Source organism: Humulus lupulus, chromosome 2, assembly GCF_963169125.1.
Source record: "Humulus lupulus chromosome 2, drHumLupu1.1, whole genome shotgun sequence".
NCBI classification, from domain to species: Eukaryota; Viridiplantae; Streptophyta; class Magnoliopsida; order Rosales; family Cannabaceae; genus Humulus; species Humulus lupulus.
The window spans coordinates 259,600,846-259,626,039 of NC_084794.1; the positions used below are offsets into that span (position 1 = coordinate 259,600,846).

At 42.0% G+C, this 25,194-nt stretch overlaps 1 protein-coding gene across 1 annotated transcript; it reads right to left on the reverse strand.

The window, feature by feature from the left end:
* Positions 1-21,803: 21,803 nt before the first annotated feature.
* Positions 21,804-23,152, reverse strand: LOC133815425 (uncharacterized). The gene is made up of 2 exons (XM_062248268.1): positions 22,412-23,152; positions 21,804-22,238 (listed from the first exon to the last, which is right to left on the reverse strand). Exons 1-2 carry the CDS (start codon positions 23,150-23,152, stop codon positions 21,804-21,806), a joined length of 1,176 nt encoding a protein of 391 aa, XP_062104252.1.
* Positions 23,153-25,194: the final 2,042 nt, after the last annotated feature.

Genomic DNA, 25,194 nt, shown 5'->3' on the forward strand with positions numbered 1-25,194 from the left:
TGAAACCAGTGGAGGGGGAGCCATTGTATCTGTATTTGGCAATGTCGAAACACATCATCAGCATCGCTTTAGTGCGAGTAGAGGGAAAGTTCTAGCTCCTGCTTTATTACGTAAGTGAAAGGTTGTTGGGCACGAAGTCCAGATACCCATTAATCAAGAAGCTAACATTTTTCTTATTGACCGCCTCCAGGAAATTGAGACCTTACTTTCAGGCCTACACCATTAAGGTACTGACAAACCATCCCCTACAGCAAGTACTACAAAAACCTAAATCATCGAGGAGACTCTTGAAGTGGGCCATGGAACTTAGCCAGTTTGACATAGCATATGTCCCCAGGATTTCTATCAAGGGATAGGCCTGGGCTGTAATGCCCTGGTTACCCCAAGACAGTTACGGTGAACTTTGAATCGTGAATTTAACTCGCTAACCGAGTTCTTTGGTTAAAAACGTGCTTCTAGGTGTTATTAATAGGTTGAGGTGGAAAACCAATCAAAAGGGAAAGGATATATTTTATTTAAAACATAAAATTGTTCATGGGCCCATAAGAACATTTACAAGTTATTTACAACGCAAAATGGTCATTACAGTTTGAAATTTACAGCCCGCAGATCTAAGGGGCAAAAATAGGGTAAACCCCCTAGTTCCCCTAAGAACTCCTTGGCTGTGGTGGTCAAGCGACCGCATATGTACACATCACCACCTAAGCTCTCCACTCAAGGCTAGGTGAGCTTTTCTTTCCCTTTACCTACACCACATAGCACCCATGACCCAAAGCCCAGCAAGAAAAATCAATACTGCATGAATATAGAATCAAACGATGATCATAATAATAATCCAAGACTTTCAGTCCAAAATAGAGAAGTGACAGTTGTAAAAGCCACTAAGGTGGGTTCTGTTCCCTTTACCAACAAGTGATCATTTCACTAGCTTAAACAAGATAGGTATCTGATAAAATAGTCACCAACATAAACCTACCGAGTGACCATAGAGTCACAACTGTGGGATTCCGTTCCCTTAGCCATGTGACAAACAGTCACCTAGGACTTTGGCCCTGGCTCTGAGTAACTAGTCATTGACTAGACAAGCGCTTATAATTTTCATCGACCTTAGGGTCGGTCAAACATTAATGCTCATTTGAGTCATTCAATGCTGATATCGATTAGATCTAATCTTTTATCAGCTCTGCGTTCATGAAGCTTATGCCGTTTCTGACTCTTAGGTCAGTAACACGCTACCAATGCCAATCCTGAATAGTCAGGGCCACGCACAAGTAAGCAATGCTACCAAGCATATATCATATGTCAAATATCCGAATACAGGGCATTCAACATGCTTACTTAACAACTGCTAGCATAATTAGGATCATGCATAAATACAGAGACTCAAGCTCTGATCAATCTCATATTCAATATTCATGGCATGCCCGAATCACATGTTTCTCGTGCATCACATGCATCACATTTAAACATCCAACATGCATCAAGAATAACCATGCATGTCACATATGGGGTGCAGGTTTTCTTACCTCTGGTTCGAGCAAGAATAAGTAAAAGAACGACCCTTGAGAACGATCTGTCGTTTAGTTCCTCTGCGTTCATAACCCACTACTCTAGACTTTTGGACCATTAACGAAACTATACATACAAATCCTTAATAAAACTTACATTTGCGAAAATACCATAACTTTATTGGAAACTTGTAGAAATAAGAGTTACTTTCATAAAATAAGTAGGATATGGGATCCCATTGTCTTTAAAACAAAACATAATTTAAAGTGAAAAGGAGTTACATAGAAAGTGCGGAAAAAATACATGTAAAACCATAAAAAGGTAAAACAAGACTACATCCTCGAAAATCGAACTCTCGACTCCTTGACTCCATTCACCACCGATACACAATCTCCAAGCATCCACGAACCTTACCGCCACTAATAGCTATTTTCCTGCACATATAAACAAAAAGGAATGAGCCTAATGCCCAGCAAGGAAAATCTAACACATACTTCATATACATAAATTTCATAAGGAACATAAAGACATAACATAACACTTTATCATACACATACTATAATGGCCATTATTACTTGGGGTCCCATAGACAACAAGTCATATGCCCATGAGATTAGTGGGGTCCTACTAGCTAAGTAGGTCATATGCCCATAATCTATTTGGGGTCTTGTTAGTCATGTGGGTCATATGCCCAAGCCTACAACATACATATCATAACATAAGAAACATAAGATAGCATATAAGACATATAACATATGCATTTCTATCCTATTTTCCTTACCAAAGTTACCGGGATAAGAGGACAGCGTTGGGACTTTTGGAACACTCCTAAAACCATATATAACAGGGTGAGTAGATTTGAAGAAAAAGAAATGAAAGGAATGGAAGGACTAAACCTTGAGAAAAATACTTACCAAAACCTTTTTGCTCAAGAACTTAGATTTCCTAACCAAAACAAAGATTAAGGTTAGAGGCTGAGTAGAAGGTTATGAGAACTTAAAAGAACAAGTACAGAAATGAACTAGAGTTTTGGGTTACCTTGAAGACTTGTAAGACCAATCTACACCTCAAACCGAAATACTATAAAACCTTACTTCCCAAAGTGTTTGATAAGCTTATGATGATCAAGCTTATGATTCCCCAACCCAGGTGTTTACACTCTCACACTCACTTAGCACTTGCAGCCTCTGAACTTAGAGCAAAAGATGAATAATGGCTGGGTACTAGGTCCTATTTTTAGAGTTTAGGAATGAAAGGACCTTAATTTTACTTGAATAAAAATAATAGCTTTTTAGGTGAAAATAATTTGAAGTATCGTTCAGCAGAGGCTGAAGACTCATTCAAAAAGGTGCTGGACTTATCAAGAGGTTGAATGGTTGAAAGGAAAAAGAATTCAAAAACTTTTGAAATATACTGAAGGAGGCGATATATCGCCCCCTGTAGGCGATATATCACCTGGGCCAGTATGCCCGAGGCTGTCGTGCATCGTCTCATGTTTTCCGTATCTACGTGCTACGATATATCGCCCCCTATAGCTGCGATATATCGGCACACGCTGATTAATTAAACACGAAATTACACATTTTTAGCTAAGTTTGAATGGAGTAAACAGCATTGACTAAGCCCTCAACGTATTCAAAGCTGTTGACTGACCTTATAGCATTCAAACTTTTACCCTTATTAAATTTAATCCTCAAAATACTTAATCCTTAATCATCCATACATAACATGTGCTTAAAATCCTATTGGTCCTTATCTAAACCTTATAGTATAATAAATATTATCCTTAATATCAGTCATATAATCAAACCTTAGGTTAAAATTAATATTCTTAAACTATAGGTTAAACTTAGAAAATCTATAAGTACTACTATGAGTGTCCAAATAATTCCCGATCTGAACCAAAAATCCACAGTTACAAAGATAATACTATAAATATTATAATACTACTATCTAACTAGCTAAGTAAAGTTCTTGGACTCTACATTCCGACTCCTAGAACTCAAGTTTTCTTCAAAATTGCAACGAACGGTAAAAAGAACTAACGGGAGAAAGAGAAAGGTGTTTTAACGTAAAGTTCTTTCTGACAGGCTACTTCAAGCTTAAGTAACCTCAAATAAATCCTAATGCTCGGGGTCCCAAAAACACCCCCGGGGACAAAATAGTCAAAACTTCCAGAATTTCCTCCTGATCTCAATAACTCCCAATATATCCTCAAATAAACATTATCATTATCCAATATCCCAATAATTGACCCCGTTATGACAAAACTGCTAACTTGCAACCTAAGACAGTTTCATGCCGAATAGCTCGAATATATCCACATAATAATGGGATCTCATCCATAAATCACAACATGCACCAAAATATACAAATATGCCCTCAACGGGCTAAATTACCAAAATGCCCTCATAATCAAATGTGGACCCACATGCATGCATTCAACATCATATTATAATATAATTCACATAAACATGCATATAATCATTTAATGACATAATAAAATAATTATGGCCCTCCCAGACTACTAATCCAGCCATTAAACCACATTAGGGATTTTGGGGCATTACAAATATCCCCTCCTTACAGAAATTTCGTCCTTGAAATTTACCTAAACAGCTCGGGATACTGATTCTGCATATCTGACTCCAGCTCCCAGGTCACTTCCTCGACCTTGTTGTTCCTCCACAATACCTTAACCAAATGTATCATCTTATTTTTGAGGACCTTGTCCTTTCTGTCAAGTATCTGAACTGGCTGTTCTTCAAATGAGAAATCTACCTCAAGCTCTAGATATTCATAGCTCAAAATATGAGTCACATCAGATACATACCTCCAAAGAGCTGAAACATGAAACACGTTATGCACGGCTGACAATGCCGGAGGTAAGGCCAACCTGTAAGCCACCTAACCAATCCTCTCCAGGATCTCAAATGGACCTACAAATCCAGGGCTCAGCTTGCCCTTCTTCCAAAATCTCCTCACCCATTTCCATGGCGAGACTCTAAGGAAGACATAGTCTCCCACTTGGAACTCCACATTCTCGTGCTTAGGATCTGCATAACTTTTCTGTCTACTTTGAGAAGCGAGCATCCAAGCTCTAATCTTCTCAATGGCCTCACTGGTCCTCTAAATTGCCTCAGGACCTAAGTATCTCCTTTCACCTGTCTCATCCCAATGAATGGGAGATCTACACTTCCTACCATACAGCATCTCATAAGGTGCAACTCCAATGGTAGACTAATAACTGTTGTTGTAGGAAAACTCTATCAAAGGTAGATACTTACTCCAAGATCCACCAAAGTCCAGCACACATGCCTGCAGCATGTCTTCCAATATCTGGATTGTCCTTTCAGATTGCCCATCTGTCTGAGGATGATAAGCAGTACTGAACTTCAACTGTGTTCCTGTGGCCTTCTGTAAACTTCCCTAGAACTTGGAAGTAAAAGTGGGGTCCCAATCTGACACGATCGACCTCGGTGCTCCATGGAGGCACACAATCTCTCTCACATAGAGATTGACATATTGATCAACTGTATATGTAGCCCTCACTGGCAAGAAGTGAGCTGACTTGGTATAGTGATCCACTATAACCCAAATAGAATCATGTTGACCAACAGTCCTGGGTAACCCCACCATGAAATCCATCGTGATGTCCTCCCATTGATATCCAGAGGCTGCAATAACCCTATCGGCCTCTAATGCTCAGCCTTGACTTGCTGACATGTCAAGCACTTAGCTACATACTCTACTACATCCCTCTTCATCCCTGGCCACCAATACAACAATCTTACATCCTGATACATCTTCGTGGTGCCTGGATTCAAAGAGTAAGGAGTAGTATGAGATTCATCTAGAATATCTCGCCTCAAAGCAGTGTCTAACGGAACACATATCCGCCCCTTGTATCGTAGCAAGCCTAAATCAGACACTGTATAATCTTTGGATGCTCCAGCCAAAACATCCTCTCTGATCTTGATCAGTTGTGGATCACCCAACTGACCCTCCTTAATTCTCTCCAACAGCGTAGACTGTAGCGTAATATTGGCCAACTGGCCCACCAGCAACTCTATACCAGCTCTGGTCATATCATCAGCTAACTCTCTGGCTATCAACCTCGCACTATAAATCTGCCCCGGACCCTTCCGGCTTAAAGCATCAGCTATCACGTTGGCTTTTCCTGGATGATACAAAATCTCACAGTCATAGTCTTTTACTAACTCCAGCCAACGCCTTTGTCTCATATTCAAGTCTTTCTACGTGAAGAAGTATTTTAGGCTCTTGTGGTCTATATAAATCTCACACTTCTCCCCATAAAGATAGTGCTTCCATACCTTTAAAGTAAAGACCACAACCGCCAACTCCAAATCATGAGTGGGATATCTCTTTTCATACTCCTTCAACTGACATGAGGCATAAGCAATTACTCTCTCTGACTGCATCAGAACACAGCCCAAACCTTAATGTGAAGCATCGCAATAAATCACAAACTTCTCCTGATCTGTCGGAAGAATCAGAACTAGAGCTGTAATCAATCTCTGCTTCAGTTCCTGGAAGCTGTTCTCACACTTGTCTGACCACACAAACTTTTGATTCTTGCGTGTCAGCTCAGTCAATGAAGTAGCAATTTTTGAGAACCCTTCCACGAAACGCCTATAATAACCTACCAATCTAAGGAAACTTCTAACCTCAGAAGCATTCTTTGGCCTTGGCCAATCTCTGACTGCCTCAATCTTTGCTGGATCTACCTTTATCCCCTCCTTAATCACAATGTGCCCAAGAAAGGATACTTGAGATAACCAGAACTCACATTTCTTGAACTTTGCAAACAATCTGTGTTCCCTCAGTCTCTGTAGAACCAACCTCAAATGCTGCTCATGCTCTAACTCAGACTGAGAATAAACCAGGATACCATCGATGAAGACAATCACAAACTGGTCCAGATATTCCTTGAACACTCTGTTCATCAGATCCATAAAAGCAGCTGGGGCATTAGTCAATCCAAAAGACATGACTAAGAACTCATAATGCCCATACCTAGTACGAAAAGCAGTCTTCGGTATATCTCCCTCCTTGACCCTCAACTGATGATAACCAGAACGAAGGTCGATCTTTGAGAATACCTTCTTACCTTGCAACTGATCAAACAGATCATCTATCCTTGGCAAAGGATACTTGTTCTTGATTGTTAGCATATTCAGTTCTCTGTGTGGTGGCGAACCTGACAAATCTTCTGGAAACACATCCAGGAATTCACAAACTAGTCTAGTCTCTTCTGGTCTCACTAGCACGACCTGAGTGGTGTCAACCACACTGGCTAAAAACCTAATGCAACCTTCTTGCAATAGATCTCTAGCCCTCAAAATAGAAATCATAGGTATGCGAGGTCCATGCACAGTACCAACAAACACGAAAGGATCCTCACCTTCAGGCTCAAAGGTGACCATCTTCCTTCTACAATCAATGGTTGCCCCATACTTTACCAACTAATCCATACCCAGTATCATGTCGAAGTCAGTCATAACCAACTCTATCAAATCTACTGACAACTCTCTGACCTCCACTGTCACTGACAAAGATCTGACCCAGCTCCTGGATACCACTAATTCCCCAGTGGGTAATCAAGTTCCAAACCCACAGCATAAATATCACAGGGTCTACACAGTCTATCAATAATTCTGCTAGTAACAAAAGAATGTGTAGCATTAGAATCAATTAAAACATTATAAGGGGTTTCAGCACTAAGAAGCTTACCTGTAACTACTGAGGGAGAAGCCTCAGCTTCTACTTGTGTCAATGCGAACACTCGAGCTCGGGCCAAGCTGTCCACTTTCTTGGGTTCTTCTTTTCTTGCCTTAGGGAAATCCTTCCTGAGATGATTCATTGCTCCACATGAAAAGCAGGCCCTTTCCCTACACTATCCCAAATGGCGCCTCTTGCACCTAAGGCATTCAGGATAAGACTTCCAAGCCTCACTACCACCTTGACGACCCATTGAAATACCACGAGGTTGCCTATCAGAACCTGGAACTGGGAAGGTGTCAGGAACCTTTCTCTTCTGATCACTGGAGCCTCCACCCCTACCAACATCCATAAATGGAGGAGCTGTCCTCCTGAACTCCTATTTGGCTGCATTATCTCACCAGATCTTGTTCTCTGCACTCTCAGCTGTGAGTGCCTTCTCGACCACCTGTGCATAGGTAGTAACCCCTGCCACAGTGGTAATACGAACATCGCGAGCTAATCTGGGCTGTAGCCCCTGGAGAAATCTCTCCCTCCTGGTCCCATTACTGGGCACCAGCTCCATGGAAAACTTTGCCAATCGATCAAACTTCAAGGCATACTTAGTCACTAACAAACCCCCTTGAAGTAACCTAATGAACTCCTCAGCCTTTGCTGCCCTAATGGCATCATTATAATATTTCTCATTGAATAGAGTATAAAAATCTTCCCAACTCAGGGCATTGATGTTTCTAGTCTGGGTTATAACCTCCCACCAAATTCGGGCATCCTTCTGAAACATATACGTGGCACAAGCCACCTTCTCATTACCAGTCACCCTCATGAAGTCCAGGATGGTGGTAATCATGCTCATCCACTGCTCAGCTTTGGCAGGATTTGCACTGCCTTCAAAAACTGGAGGTTGCTGCTTTCTGAACCTTTCATAAAGAGGCTCCCATTTGTTACCAACCTCAGGCAGCTGCTCAGCTGCTGGCACCGATACAGGAGGTGCCTCAGATACACTGGCCACTGGAGGAACCTGTTGTTGTCTCAGGAGGTGGAGTTCCTCTCCCTGCCTCAATACTGTAGCCTGCAGCTCATTAAACAACTGCTGGCAGTTCGCAGGAGCTGGCTGTGGAATCTGACCCTGGTCATTCTCTTGACCCTGATTATTATTATTCTGGCCTTGATCACCCTGGCCGGCTGACGTATCTGTCTGTCCTGGATTCATTCTTATCAACTTATACTGTGCTGCAATAGTCAATACGCCAAGTCAGGCAATGATAACTAAACCTCTTGCCACCTCACGGTCCAAGAACAAGCAGATAACTATCATATTCCATAGTTATACAAATGGATACATGATTATAGCATTTAGCACTTAACATGTATAAAGTAATAGTTCACAATAAACAATACTAATGAGAATGTTCCAGCAATTTCAGTACTATTTAGCACACGATTACTGAAAATGCAGTATTCAGGGCACAGTCTTAACATGGTGTCTCATGTACACAGGTAAAGCATTTATACTATATTTAAGTAGTTACACATATAACTACATAAAAATTTACCAAACCATGAGTCGAGCTTTTCTTCAGTGGTGAGTGTACATGCCCAACTAGTCTATAGGAACCCTAAACTTTGGCATGCTCTGATACCAAGTTGTAACGCCCTGGTTACCCCAAGACAGTTATGGTGAACTTTGAACCATGAATTTAACTCACTAACTGAGTTCTTTGGTTAAAAACGTGCTTCTAGGTGTTAGTAATAGGTTAAGGTGGAAAACCAATCAAAAGGGAAAGGATATATTTTATTTAAAACATAAAAATGTTCATGGGCCTATAAAAATGTTTACAAGTTATTTACAATGCAAAATGCTCATTACAGTTTGAAATTTATAATCTGTCGATCTAAGAGGCAAAAATAGGGTAAACCCCCTAGTTCCCCTGAGAACTCCTTGGCCGTGGTGGTCAAGCGGCCGCATATGTACACATCACCGCCTAAGCTCTCCACTCAAGGCTGGGTGAGCTTTTCTTTCCCTTTACCTACACCACATAGCACCCATGAGCCAAAGCCTAGTTAGAAAACTCAATACTGCATGAATATAATATCAAACGATGATCATAATAATCATCCAAGACTTTCAGTCCAAAATAGAGAAGTGACTGTTGTAAAAGTCACTAAGGTGGGTTTCGTTCCCTTTACCAATAAGTGATCATTTCACTAACTTAAACAAGATAGGTATCTGATGAAATAGTCACTAGCATAAACCTACTGAGTGACCATAGAGTCACAACTGTGGGATTCCGTTCCCTTAGCCATGTGACAAACAGTCACTTAGGCCTTTGGCCCTAGCTCTGAGTAACTAGTCATAGACTAGACAAGCACTTATAATTTTCATCGAGCTTAGGGTCGGTCCAACATTAATGCTCATTTGAGTCATTCAATGCTAATATCAATTAGATCTAATCTTTTATCGGCTATGCGTTCATGACGCTTATGCCATTTCTAACTCTTAGGTCAGTAACACGCGACCAATGCCGATCCTGAATAGTCAGGGCCACGCACAAGTAAGTAATGCTATTAAGCATATATCATATGTCAAATATCCTAATACAGGGCATTCAGCATGCTTACTTAACAACTGCTAGCATAATTAGGATCATGCATAAATACAGAGAGTCAAGCTCTGATCAATCTAATATTCAATATTCATGGCATGCCCGAATCACATGTTTCTCGTGCATCACATGCATCACATTTAAACATCCAACATGCATCAAGAATAACCATGCATGTCACATATGGGGTGCAGGTTTTCTTACCTCTGGTTCAAGCAAGAATAATTAAAAGAACGACCCTTGAGAACGATCTGTCTTTTAGGTCCTTTGCGGTCACTTAGTCATAACCAAATATGGGATTCCATTAATAAAATGAATAACAAAGGTTCTCGAACCAAGACCTAGCCTCCGGGACATCGAATCCCACTAAACTAGGTAGTAGGAATGATCCCGAGGCCTAATGTTTGAGTTCCCATGATCAAAACAATCATTTGGCCTAAAAAACCCTTAAGCGCTGTGGCCCTAATACCCTGAACCGCGGCCCCCAGCCAAGACAAGAGAACCAGGGGCAAGCGCTGCGGCGCACCTTCCCCAGTGTCGCGGCCCTCAGTCCTCCTCAACTCCACCATCCTCAGCTTTAAGCTCGGGCCGCGACACCCAAGAACAGGGCCGCAGCCCCACCTGAAAAACTTGTCATAACTCCAATTTCTCACTTCTAAATCCTTCCAAAAACCTACTTAAACATCTCCAAATTCAAAAATCAAAGTTCCCAAACATCCTAATGATCCAAAATCATCAAATCCCGAGGCTCAAACGAATCAAAAACTCATCAACACACAAAATCCAAATCAAAGCTTAGAAACTCTAAAACTCAAAACTTAAAGCTTGGATTACCTTTGATTAGGTTGTTTCTCGCTAAATCCTCTGGTCAAGAAGCTTCTAATCTTTCCTAGGATCGATGTGCCTCGTTCCTCACTTGATTTCGACTCCTAGAACTCAAGTTTTCTTCGAAATTGCAACGAACGGTAAAAAGAACTAGCGGGAGAAAGAGAAAGGTGTTTTAACGTAAGGTTCTTTCTGACAGACTACTTCAAGCTTAAGTAACCTCAAATAAATCCTAATGCTCGGGGTCCAAAAAACACCCCCGGGGAAAAAATAGTCAAAACTCCCAGAATTTACTCCTGATCTCAATAACTCTCAATATATCCTCAAATAAACATTATCATTATCCAATATCCCAATAATTGACCCCGTTATGACAAAACCGCTAACTTGCAACCTAAGACCGTCTCATGCCGAATAGCTCGAATATATCCACATAATAATGGGATCTCATCCATAAATCACAACATGCACCAAAATATACAAATATTCCCTCAACGGGCCAAATTACCAAAATGCCCTCATAATCAAATGTGGACCCACATGCATGCATTCAACATCATATTATAATATAATTCACATAAACATGCATATAATCATTTAATGGCATAATAAAACAATTATGACCCTCCCGGCCTACTAATCCAGCCATTAAACTGCATTAGGGATTTTGGGGCATTACACTGGCCGACTTCATCTTAGAATGCACTGGGATAACCGAAGATGAAGAACCCGTCTACCCCATAATGCCTCTGTGGAAAATCTTCGTAGATGGAGCCTCAAATGAAAATGGGGTCGGGGCTAGGATCATCTTGATATCCCCGCAAGGTCACCAGTTGCAAAGTTCCCTACGCTTCCAGTTTGAAGCGTTAAACAACGAGGCTGAGCACAAGGCCATGCTGGCCAGAACACACTTGGCCCGATAGGTAGGAGCAGCAAATATAAAAGTCCACAGCGACTCCCAACTTGTGGTAAGGCAGATTTCGAGCGAATACCAAACGAAGGGGGAGAAGATGGCCGCCTATGTGACACGAACCCGAGAGTTACTCCAATCTTTCAAGAAATACTTCATCTGCCAGATCCCCAGGGAACATAATGTGCTTGTAGACACATTGGCAAAATTGGCCACGGATGTTGAAGCTAAACTCTCCGGGGTGATCCCTATCGACAATCTACCCACCCCTAGTATTCAAGCCACCGCAATCATCAACGCCATTGATTACTCTACGTCCGTGATGGGCCCTCTCATCCAGCACCTGACCATTGGGGAATTTCCTGCGGATAGGGTTGCCGCCAAGAAACTTCAGTACCAGGCTCCTAGATACGTCATGATGAATGGCAAACTCTATCGCAGGGGGTTGTCCATGCCCTATCTTCGATGTGTATTTGGGACAGAAATGAGTGCAATCATGCACGAAGGTTTCTGTGGGGATAACATAGTTGAACTAAGCTTGTCCAAGAAAATCTTAAGGCAATGATATTATTGGCCAATGATGAAGAAAGATTGTGTTGATTACGTCCGCAAATGTGAACAATGCTAAAGGTATGAAAAGATCCCACGAGCCCCTCCAATGGAAATAACCCTGATGACCAGTCTCTGGCCTTTCACAGTGTGGGGAATTGATTTAGTAGGATCGTTCCCGACGGGGAAAGGTAGATTAAAATACGCCATTGTAGCTGTTGACTATTACACCAAGTGGGTCGAAGCGGAACCAATGAGTACCATCACCTCCAAAAAAGGCCTTGGATTTTGTCATCAACAATATTGTGTGCCGATATGACCTCCCTCACAAAATCATGTTCAACAACGGGAAGCAATTTGATAGCGTCCACTTCATCGACTTCTGTGAAAGACATGGCATCATCAAAAGCTTGTCCGCAGTCGCAAGGCCTCAAGCAAACGGGAAAACAGAGGCCATGAACAAGAATTTGAAGGGAACACTAAAGATAAAACTCCAAGCCTACAAGTGCAAGTGGCCGGAAGAGTTGCCCCGTGTACTATGGGCCTACTGGACCACAAAAAGAACGCCGACCGGACATACTCCCTATTTGACGGTATACGGATGTGAAGCGGTCATCCCAGTAGAAATGGGGGTCCCGTCTCACAAACGAGACACATACGATCCCTTCTAGACCATGCATTACTCCAAGAATCCCTAGATCTCATCGAAGAGATCTAGGAGGAATCACAGGTGCAGCTGAAGATGTACCTGTTGGGGTATCATGCCCTAATTAAAACCCAAATTCTTTATAATCTCATTTTATTATCAATAAAAGAATATAAATCATTTTTTGACTTGGTCAATCACTTTGCTCACATGTTTTATTTTCATGATTATTTGTTTAATATAAACTTCTATTAAATCCCGAGCATATAGCTAATCTTATTTATAGTGACGTAGTCACAGTGGAATATAAATATGATTATATGTTCAAAATAAGTTAGTCCTAAGATTAGTCAGTGCACAGGATTTACACTGACTTGCCAATCTACGATATGATCTGCTTACACATTACAGTGTTATGTTCTTTCCAGAACATTAGCAAAGTAGATAAGATCGAATGTATTTGTTACATCGGACTGGACCGATATTGACAGTTGATAAGATAAGTAAACATACCGTTATTATCTATTCTAGTCATATCATATAGTTGACCATAAGTCAATTCAATCTCAATTCTGAGTGGTTAGTATTCTAACTGATTGTATTATTTGAGCTCTTTGACTTGTTTGTTACCAGCTTACCCTACGAACTAGCCCATACTTACATCTTGGGAACTCGGTAGTATAATTGAGTGGGAGTGTTAATCATAGATATGAACATCTATAGCTTCTGATGAAGAAGTGAAACGATGGTTTCCTTTTAGTTTGGTTCAAGGTGTTAAATGATAGAGATCTCATTTCAGTAATTAAATTAGTTTACAGAAATATCATTTACAAGGAACTAAGTGTTTTAAGGATAAAATGCAATGAGGGGTAAAACAATATTTTAGTCCTCTTAGTCCTCTCTCATTGTAGACCGTCTATAGAGGATTGAGTGACAATTATGGTTGTAACAATAGATAATTAATAGCGTATATATATTTGTTATAGAGCGTTCTATGAATTCAAGAGTGCAATTCCGAGTCTATAGTGGAGTCACGAGGAATTAATAAGTTAGTAAATTTATTTGTTAGATTTATGATAACTTATTGGAGCTTGATTTCATAGGCCCATGGTCCCCATTGTACCTTGGATAAAATCATCTAGATAGTCTCAATTAATTGATTTAATTATCAATTAGAATTATCAAAGTTGACCATGTCAATTTTGAATAGTTTCACAGAGTTGTGTAATTTTGAGAAGAAAAGATAAATTATGACAGATTTATTAATTAAGATAAATTGGTATCTAAATTAAAAAATAAGTTTAAATCAAGGTTCAAATTTTAAATAATTAATTTGATGCAGGATTTAAATAATTATTTAATTAATTAAATCAATAGAAAATAATACAGGCCTTGATTTTAAGTCCAATGGGCTTTAATCAAATGGGAAATTTCACGGTCCTAAAGCCCATGATAATTTCAACCTAGGGCTTTAAAATGACAATTATTTTATTGATTTTTAATTAAATTAAATTGCCTAATTGAGTCTATAAAAGGAATGGTTAGAGAGAAATCAGAAAGAGAAGTTTGATAAGTCACAAGTCAGATTTTCTGATAGTTTTAGATTCTCTCTAAACACAAGTCCTTTTCTAAGCCTCTTTGTTATTTTCTCTTCTTCTCTTTATATCTATCTCATGTGTTGAGAATTTCCCACACTAGTCTAGGTGATTCTAAGGATAGATTGGAAGCTTGTAAAGAAAATAGAAGATCGATTCAGTTTCTTGATAATACTCTGCGACAGAGAGGATACAAGAGTTAGAGAAACTGAAGGAAGGACTCTTTCATTCCGATGCGTATACTGTAAGTATTCTATTCTTTGTTTCTCTTTGAATTCAATTTTAGAAACATGTTTTAGGCTATCTCGTATGAATTTGTTTAATATTAGATATACATGAAAATAAAATAAAGATCTTGTATAAGTTTCCTAACAACTGGCCTTAGAGCCTTTGGTAATCTTTATTTTCATGCATGAACATGTTTAAAATTGGATTAATTGATATGTTTGAATAATTGGATGGTTTTCATGTTTTTATGAAGCATATTGATTTTATGTGATTATTTGCAATTTTTAGGTTATTTTGTTGTGTTTTCTATGCTATTAATTTTCATACATGCTTTATTTTGTATAAAACATGTTAAAAATTAATTAGAAAATTGTTTTGGTTTGAAAAATTGCTCAAAAAGAATTTTGAAATTTTTTTGAACTAGCTACCATGCGTGCACGCACATGCGTGCGCACACTGCGGGCCACCCGCGCGCACCGCGTGCGCCTCCTGCGTGCCCTGCACACGCCCAGCCAGCACCAGCACGCGATGAACAGTACCCCCATGGTACTGTTCATCCAATTTTTTTTTTTAAATTAAAGAAAAATAAAATTTGTGGAAATAAGTTATTTATAATCAAAACCAAAAATATATTTTTTGTTTTATCATTTTTTTTTTAAAAATAAGATATTTTTGTTAGTTGAGATTTAAATAATTAGATATTTTCTACAAAGATTCAAATTCAAATTTAAAAATAGACTAACAACTTAATTTTAAATCTTTTAATATATTAAAATATTAGAATTATGATATCAGATGTTTAAGATATTTTCATTTAAATTCTTGATTTTTTTATTAAATCTTTATATGAAAATATAAATATCTTTTTATTCTATAGTTTTTAATATTTGAATTATTTGACATTTGAATATTGTTAGTTAGATATTTTTATGGATATTTGAATTTTTTTAACTATTTTGAGATATTTTAGGATTGTTATAACTATTTATATTTTTTTTAATGGTTAAAATATTAGATAATAGTTGTAATAACACAAGATATTTTGGAAAATAGTTAAGATATTGATTTTAAAATTTAAAATTGGTTAAATTTTGAAAAATATCAATTTTTTCAGCCAATTAATAAAATATATTTTTAATGGGATTTAAATTAACTTTGATTAATTGTTGATAAATCTTATTTAAATTAAATTAATATATTTTTTTCAAATAAACCTAAACCAAGTTGATTGCTGATAAATGAAATTTAAATTAACTATTGTTAATTGTTGATGAATTTCATTTAAATTAACTTTTTTTTGTAAAAAAATTTAATTAATTCGAATTTTTGATAAATTCTAGATAATTAATTGTGGTATTTTTGCATAAATTCATAGAGTTGCTCATATAGTAACATGATTAGGCCCATCCAATTACAACATGTCTGTTTGTACTATATGTGGTATTTTTACAATTTGGCTTAGATGCATATAGTGGCCCATATGTTTGTTAGATATATGGATTTTGCCAAATAAAATATTCATAAAATGATAGGTTTTATTTGGGCCCATTAGAAAATGTAAAGTTTAAATTCCTTTATTTGGGTGATTCCACTTGTGAAGGCCCATTTGATTTGCATGACAATAGTGGGCCTAATCAATTAATAATAATTAATAAAACGAAGGTTTAAATTCCTGTCTTTTGGACCTTATATGGAAGATAGGGGGTCTTTGTAGTGGGAACGACATACTGGACCTAGCCCTCCTCCATACAAGCCCAAATGTTAAGGCTCATTTACCTAAGTTAGACTTAATTGTATAGGTTCATTATATTAGTTAAACCTAAATATTGATTAGCAACAAATTAATTCTAAATTAATTGAATTTGTTTCAATGTGACACTTTAGAATTAATAGGAAATTATAGGACTTTGGTTTTAAAAAATTTGATTTGTTTAATTTTTTTTTTGGAAAACCATAGTCATTAATTTTCTAAAAATAAATAATAAAAATACTATTTTTTCTTTTTTAATAATGAGCTTATTTTAAGAATTTTATTCGATTTCCACCGTTGGTTCAACATAGTCAATAGCTTAATGGGGCCTCAAGGCGCTTTGATTCGTCCCCCTACGGAAGGTGTTCATTAGTTATTTTGACAAGGTTAGATCTCGAAAGATAGATAATTATATGTCAAATTCTACTAGACTCACCCCTACGGTGACTACTAGGACTAAATCTATGATTATCGAAACCGTGGGTCTAGCTCATAAAATAAGAGATTTTGTTTTCTTATTTTGATCGAATAGTAGGTTGTTAATAGTGGTGTCCATTATTAAATGAGTTTACAACTCTATTTAACTAGTGGTATTTTTTACTCTCGCCAACCCGGACAAGGATATCATAGATTAGTTAAAAACCTAAAGAAATAGAGATATGATTATTTTTGGTATTTTTTCTCATATCTTACATATTTTTGGTATATGTTGTGCTATTTCTTGAAATTTGTGTGAATAGAAGTTTTATGCAGCAAATGTGATTGATTTCTATTTTATTGATAATTATAGTTTTAAGTTAAGTAATGTCTGTGTCTACTCCCATCCTTTCTCAACTTTCAATGGAGAAACTCACTGGAGAAAACTTCCTTAATTGGAAGCAGAATATCAACATAGAGTTGATTGGTGACAACTCCGAGTTTGTCATGATTGAGGAATCCCCAGAACGAGCATTGTGTCCGCACGTTCGTGATGGCACCGTCAATGCTCGTGATAGCACCGTAAATGCTTGGATAGCACTGTCTCCACACATACGTAATGACACCGTGAATGCTCGGATGGCACCGTGTCTGAACGTTCGTGATCAACTCAACTATGGTCTGACGCAGCTCATGAACGAGCTTCAGATTTTTGAACCTATCATGGGTGGACCTAGTAAAGGAGGTGAAAAAAAAAGACTACTGATGTTGCTGCTGATCTAGCTAAGGCTAAAGCTAACCCAGCTTCGTCTTCGAAAGCTAGGAACAAGAGGAAAGGTGGACAAAACAACAACCCAAGCCTGCAAAGGCTGCAAAGACGAGTGCACAACCACGTGCACAGACGCCTAAGGGGAAGAACATGAAAAACAAGAAAGGTAAAGATAAAATGTTTTCACTTCAAAGAGAAGGGGCATTGGAAACGAGATTGCCCCAAGTTTCTAGCAGGGAAAAACAAAGCTTCTTGAATCGTGGGAGGAAGTGAATGAAGGTGGCTTAAAGCTTAGAGTTAGGAACAGAGCGTTCGTTGCAGTCCAAGCTAGAGGAAGAGCTCGTCTGAAGTTTGGAAATAAATTTTTAATTTTAAAAGATGTATTTTTTATTCTGGATTTTAGTAGAAATTTAATTACAGTTTCCATGTTGCAATTAGAATGATTTGTTATGACTTTCACAAGTCTTAATATATCTATTTCTTTCAATGGATCACAATTGTGTATTGCATGTTTGGAAAACGGGCTTTATATTCTTCGACCTAACAAACCCCTCGCTCTTAATAATGATTTATTCAAAGTAGCTAAACCTAGGACCAATAAACGTCAAAAGATCGATAACGATAATATGACGTATTTATGGCACTTGAGACTAGGTCACATTGGCTATGATAGGATTCAAAGACTTACAAAGGACGGACCTTTGAGGGAACTCACCTTAGGTGAATTACCTGTCTTCGAATCTTGTCTAGAAGGCAAACTGACCAAGCGTCCATTCTCTACAAAGGGTGATAGGGCCAAAGAACCACTTGGTATTGTGCATTAAGATGTTTGTGGACCTTTGAATGTACAAGCCAGGGGGGTTTTGAGTATTTCGTCACTTTCTATGACGATTACTCTATATACTCATGTCTTTACCTAATGCATAGGAAATCAGAAACATTTTCAAAGTTTCAGGAATTCGTAGCAATGACTCAGAACCAATTAGGTAAAACGTTAAAGATCTTGCGATATGATACGGGTGGAGAATGTTTGGATATGCAGTTCCAAGATCATTTAACTGAACTTGGGATTTTATCACAACTTACTGCCCCAGGTACTCTGCAACAAAATGATGTAGCAGAACGCCAAGAATCCCTAGATCTCATCGAAGAGATCCAAATCACAGGTGCAGCTGAAGATGTACCTGTTGGGGTTTAATGCCCTAATTAAAGCCCAAATTCTTTGTAATCTCATTTTATTATCAATGAAAGAACATAAATCATTTTTTGACTTGGTTAATCACTTTGCTCACATGTTTTATTTTCATGATTATTTGTTTAATATAAACTTCTATTAAATCCCGAGCATATAGCTAATCTTATTTATAGTGGCGTAATCACAGTGGAATATAAATATGATTATATGTTCAAAATAAGTTAGTCCTAAGATTAGTTAGTGCACATGATTTACACTGACTTGCCAATCTACGATATGATCTACTTACACATTACAGTGTCATGTTCTTTCCAGAACATTAGCAAAGTAGATAAGATCGAATGTATTTGTTACATCGGACTTGACCGATATCGAAAGTTGATAAGATAAGTAAACATACCGTTATTATCTATTCTAGTCATATCATATAGTTGGCCATAGGTCAATTCAATCTTAATTCTGAGTGGTTAGTATTCTAACTGATTGTATTATTTGAGTTCTTTGACTTGTTCGTTACCAGCTTACCCTACGGACTAGCCCATACTTACATCTTGGGAACTCGGTAGTATAATTGAGTAGGAGTGTTAATCATAGATATGAACATCTATAGCTTTTGATGAAGAAGTGAAACGATGGTTTCCTTTTAGTTTGGTTCAAGGTGTTAAATGATAGAGATCCCATTTCAGTAATTAAATTAGTTTACATAAATATCATTTACAAGGAACTAAGTGTTTTAAGGATAAAATACAATGAGGGGTAAAACGGTATTGTTATCCCCATTTCCTGTTGTGGGCCCGGACAATGGTCCAGGCCCATGGTATGGGCGTTTGGATATGGGCCCAGCCCAGGCCCGCTTAGTGCTGGAGTAACCAAGGGCTACGACCCAAGTGTGGTTCCGGACCCGGATGGTGTCCGGGAAAGTGATCCAGGACAGTCGCTCAAGAGACGTATGGTCAGCTGGGATTACAGTCGGAGTGTATGCAAAGACGATCCCGGAGCCTGGTAAACGGTCCGGGCCTCTGGTAAACGAAGCATCCGTGACCCTGAAGCCGCCCCACAACGCGTGGGGGTTGTCCCCACTTTTCACCTGCAAAAAAGGCCACCTCGGGATTCGACGCTGCTAGTTCAGACCTGCGCTGCCAGTACACTGACTGGCTTTTGTCCCCTGAATCTGCCTCGTAACTCGGAGTGCCCAGACCAAAAGCACCATTTTGTCGGGCGAGATATAGTTCTTGGGCCACCCCATTAGGCCTTAATTGTTCTTGGACCTATGTATTTTTATCTTTTGTATTGAGCTTCCGCCAGAGAAGCCAAGAGTATCCACATCTTTGATGGGCTCGGGTCATGCCCGGCCCAAGCCCAGTGTTCCTATGAGCCTATAAATACAGGCGATAAAGCACTGGAAAAATGAACTCTCTTTGACTTGTATACAGTTACTCTGTCAAAACATAGAGAGAAACTCCATTGTAAAAGACTTTCCAAGCTCTAATACAACTGACTCATGGACTAAGGCTCATTAACGCCCTAACCACGTAAAAATCCTATTTTTATCTTCTAAATTCCATATCATTAGTCTTGTCTAATATTCATTAGTATAGTTTCCGAAAATCTCGGTAAACATTTTTGGTGCTTTCATTGAGAGCCTGAGAAAGCTAGTGCTAACACCAAGCCTCTATTACAATGGTGAATACACGACACACCACTTTAGACCCTAGTAACCCAGAGCAGGGCAATGGAGATCCGTTGCCTTCCTAGCATCTTCCTCAGAATCCGCCTGAGAACGCTCCTCCTCAAACATCTTACCTTGACGAGTCACAAGACTATGAGGGTGGGACAGAGTACGAAGAGGAGAACGAGGAGGAATATTATGAAGAGGAAAACGATGGGGAGTACCACGACGAAGCTGCGGATCCCGAGATCCCAGGAGGAGAGCCCAACCAGCAGGACCTGGAGGTGACTAGACTGAGGCAGCAAGTCTTGGACCAGGAGGCCAGGATTGCTGAGCAGGTAGAGGCGCATCGGCGGATGCAAGAGTCTCTCCAAGCCCTGCAGGCATTCATAGTCGTGCAGGGTCCGGCGACCAATCCCCCAGCTGGCCCACTTCCGGGAGAGCAACAGCCTGCTCTGTAAGCCCGAGCCAAGGTCCCCGAAGAAGCGAGGCCGGCCCCTCCCCCGGAGAAGTTTCCTAAGCCAGCCCCAAGAAACCCAGACAGGGAGAAAAAGAAGGTCAGTGGAAAGACCCGAGAAAAGAACACCCCCGCCACGAAAGCCGGGACCCGTTCCCGGCTGCTCCCTAGGAAAGAGACGGTAAACAAAAACCGTCGGGAACGGCCACGCAGCGAGGAGCGTCATGCCCTTAGTTCAGGGGATGACACGTCCCGGGTAGACCTACGCGACGGACTGAATGCTCAGAAAGAGCGGGCCTGTAAGGAAAAGATCCTCCCCTGAGGCGGTGACCTTAGGAACAACATCAACGACAGGAGGAATGAAAGAATCCCCCTGGAGGATGGCATGGCCAGGCAGCTCATGGAGCAGCTGGACACTTTGAAAAAGGTCACGGACCGTTTGGTCCGCAAGCAGGAAGGAGCGGATACCGACTCCGATGAAGAGGACAAAGAACCCTGCGCGAGGCACATCTTGGACGCTGTTCTCCCCAAGGGGTTCAAGATGCCAAACCTCACCGCCTATACCAGAAACACCGACCCCAGGGACCATCTATCCTGATACAACCGGCTTATAACAGTGGCCCACATCAGTGACGACGGCAAGTGCCTCTGTTTCTCGATCACTCTAGGTGGTCTCGCCGAGGAGTGGTGGAAAAGACTTAAGCCAGGATCCATCCAATCCTGGTCAGGACTGCAGTCAGCGTTTTGCAAGCAGTTCGTGGCCGCCATGAGGATGGGCATGCAAATCAGCGCCCTCGCAAATATCAAACAGCTCCCCGCGGAGACACTTAGGGCCTACATCCAACGCTTCACTGAAGAAGCCTCCAAGACAAAGGTGGACGACGGACAGCGCCTGGTGGCATTGCAGTCCGGAATCTGGGCTGGTTCCCCCCTCTGGGCCTAGGCTTCATCCCCTAGAAGCTTCGCGTCTTCTTTCTCTTTGGCCTTGAATTCAGCCCTCTTTGATTCTGGGTCGAGGAAGACCAGGAGGTTCATTCTTTTGTCCTTGCGCCAAGCCATGTAAATGGCCTCCTCGAAAGTGACTTCCAGCATGCCGTCCGCCTCCTCCTTTTCCCGGTGGGCCTCCTCGTGCGCCGTCTTCTCCTCGCGAAGAAAGCTGTCCAGTTCGCGGACCCGAGCCGTCAAGTTCTGGATCTCCTCCCTGTCCCGGGCAGACTGAGCAGCGGCCGCCTCCAGAAGGGCTGCCCTCTCGTTGGCCTCAGCCTCTTTCCGAGATAAGGCCTTTTCCAGCCCAGCCTTAACACGGTCGAACTCTTCGCGATCCGCTCGAGCCTGGGCCGTCTCCCTGGCTAGGGCCTCCTTGGCAGCCTCCCTCTGGTTCACGGCCGCCTCCAGCTCCAGCTGGATCGTCTCCATCTTCATGGCCAACTCGGCCACCAGATCGGCACTCCGATGGGACAGCAGATCAACCTAGAACAAAGCAAAGTTATGAGGAATTCTTATAAACAAATAAGAAAAGGGAAGAAAAAGATACAAAGTAAACTTACTGTGGTGGCCTGATGGCGGAGAGCCTGGGAGATGAACAACACGTCCGGGTTGGCTATCATGGCGTACCGCTTGAGCTGGAGGTTGGACATGGTGTTCCCCACCTGGTCCAATAGGTCCTCCGCCAAGGGGGCCGTGTCCTGCCCAAGCTTGGGGCGAAAGCCTGTCTCGGCAGCTAGCCGGTCCACGATCGGCTGAGGGGCGCTAAACGCCACCGGACGCTCCGCAAACTCGACCTGACGACGGATCGTCAGGGCCTTGTAAGTCTCGTCTCTCCAGCCCCGGCCATTCTCCCAAGTCTGGGCAATCAGCCGGGACTGCTCATCCCGCATGACGGCCTCCCCATCCTCGAGTAGTGCCGGACGTATGGGGAGGGCCGGTAGTGCTGGAATCTCCTTTGCGGCAAGCCGACTCTCGCCGTGCGACTCGTCGGCCGAACCAGCCCGCCTCGTCCGGGGCCTCTTCTTCCCGGTGCTGGCCTCCTCAGCGATCGCGTCTAGGCCCCTTTTCTCGGAGCTTCGGCTGGCCACGGTTCCCGTCTCCAGATCAATCACCGGGTATTGGGCTGAGCCGGGGACTGCAGCCGGGTCCACGGCCTGGATGGGGACGGCGGAAAGCGCACCCCCTGGCGCCTCCTTGTTGAGGGGTGGGTCCAGGCTTGCCGCCTCTGTTGTCTTTCTGGCAGCCTTCCTGGCCGCCCGGTCCTTGAGGAGTTTCCTCAGTTCGCTCGCGGGAGTAGACATGCTGGAGTCTCCTGGAAAAACAGAAAAATACTTAGTACGATTAACCAGGAGAATTAAAATCAAAACTAAAAGTGACCTGGGACGAACCCTCATCTGAGCCCCAGGCGTGACTCAACTCATCTAAAGCGAAGGAATGGACTCGATCCCCCATGTCGTCCGGGTTCAAGAAATTCCCGTACTGAAGGAACCCGGACAAGAACATGAGAACCTTCGAGCCTAGGGGACGGGAGAGGAAGGTCTCATCTCCCCGTCAGCCCCGAACGCGGGGCCTCGGAGTGCTAGCTTATCCCTAGCTAAGTCTCTAACTTGGGGAGCATAAGTTAAGAGCAAAGGTGAATTACCTCGCCCCGATACACTAGCCCCAGGGGTCCCTGTGTTCGGTAGGGCATCCTCGAAGAGCTCTTCCAGCTCCTCCGAAGTGGGCGCCTCTGTTTGGGCCAGATCCCTTCTCCTCTTAGCCGCGTCAGCTCGCGTCGCTTTCTCCACTTCCGCGATGTGCTCCAGGGCCAGCTGTTCCCTGATGGCGACATTCTTCTCGTACTGGATGCCCCGAAGGTTTAGGATGACAATAGTCTGGTGGGTCGCGAGCATCCCGACCAGTCTGAGGTTGTCCGTGTTGACGTAGCCTCCTACGTCTAGGTCCTCCGCGCTCAGCCCGGAGTAGAACCTCCTCCATTCCAGGATGAACTGGGTGAGGGGAGTTTGAGCGAAAGGTCCTGCCACCTGGAGGAACATGATGAGAAACAAAGAAAAAGAAAGAAAAAATAAAAAAGAGGAAAAGGATCGGGGAAGCATTTACCCACTCACTGGAAGTCCAGCAGCAACGTGGGGTTCTGCTCCACGAGGAACCCGGACGTCATGAACCAGTAGTGACGGACATCCGGGGGATGCTTCCAAGATCTAGTGGGAGCGGGGTAGCTACCTCGCGGCTTCAGTCTGTAGAAGCCATCCAAGGTCTTGTCCTTGGCGTTGACCTGCGGCTCCATCTTGTAGAAATACAAGATTTCCGCAAGGGTCGGCTCCGCAATCTCCTTCGCGATGCAAAATACTCGTCATCCCGCGAGCAGCCGGTAGGCTTGTGGCAGGAGCTGTAACGGTGCAATCCCCACGTACGTCAGGAACCGCACGAAGTAGTCATGAAGCGGGAGTGTGGCTCCCGCACTGATATGGCCAGCGCTCCAGGCCCAGAACCCTTCTACGGACGTGTGCGCCCGCTCCTCTATCCTGGCCAGGCGGTTGTGGAAGAATCCAAGAGTGGACTCTATGCCCAGGTGCTTCTCCAGGATGTACATCATCCGGTAGTTCCAGAACAGGTTGGTCAGCACGTCCATCTCCCATCTGTTGCCATTGGGGGTCCAGGACCCGGAGAGGACGACGGGGGCCTTGTTGACTTCCTCCTCTGAGTGAAGGATGACACCCGTGGCCATGATTGATGATCTGGGAACAAAGAAAAGAAACCAAGCAGTCAGTACCTAAACCCAAGAAAGTCGGTTAAGGTACGGAGGGTCTCTTAAGGACTGCTTGAAGTCCCCTCCGGATTGGGTCCGGGATCACCAGGGAACCGCGAGACCCAGATCGGAAGCGAAAAATGGGCTACTAAGTAGGCTCCACCGTCTATCCAAGAAGCATCCGGACCTGGAGCAACCCGGACCAGGTGGCCTTCCTAACAATGTTCCTAAGTGTAAGCAAATTCTAGCAGCCTAAGCGTGTGAACTAAAGAGCAGCCTACGTTCATGTATTCACCAAGAAGGTTAGAAGGACTTACTGTGAGTTGTTGGCCGTAGAGGATGGTGGTTGTCAGACGGTAAGAATGGCAGAATTTCGTTCTTGAACTGGTGAAGCCAATTCAGGAACTCGTCGATAGGGCAGGCCCAAGACATGCGCTCAGGCGGAGGGGCAGACACTGGGACTATTGGAAATAGACGACGGGGTAGAGTAAGCAGGCGGTGAAGGATATCGTCGGCGATTTCGGACATACAAAGCTTCTCAGTTCTTGAAATGACTCGAGAGTGTAAAAGTGTCAAATGAATGTCTGGGAGTAT

Excerpts from the sequence above, each read along its gene's own strand:
- LOC133815425 (XM_062248268.1), bottom strand. The coding sequence starts at position 23,152 with ATGTCTACTCCCGCGAGCGAACTGAGGAAACTCCTCAAGGACCGGGCG. Across the intron at positions 22,239-22,411 it reads TCCGCCATCAGGCCACCACA|AGGGAGGCTGCCAAGGAGGC; the intron begins GTAAGTTTACTT and ends GCCGTGAACCAG.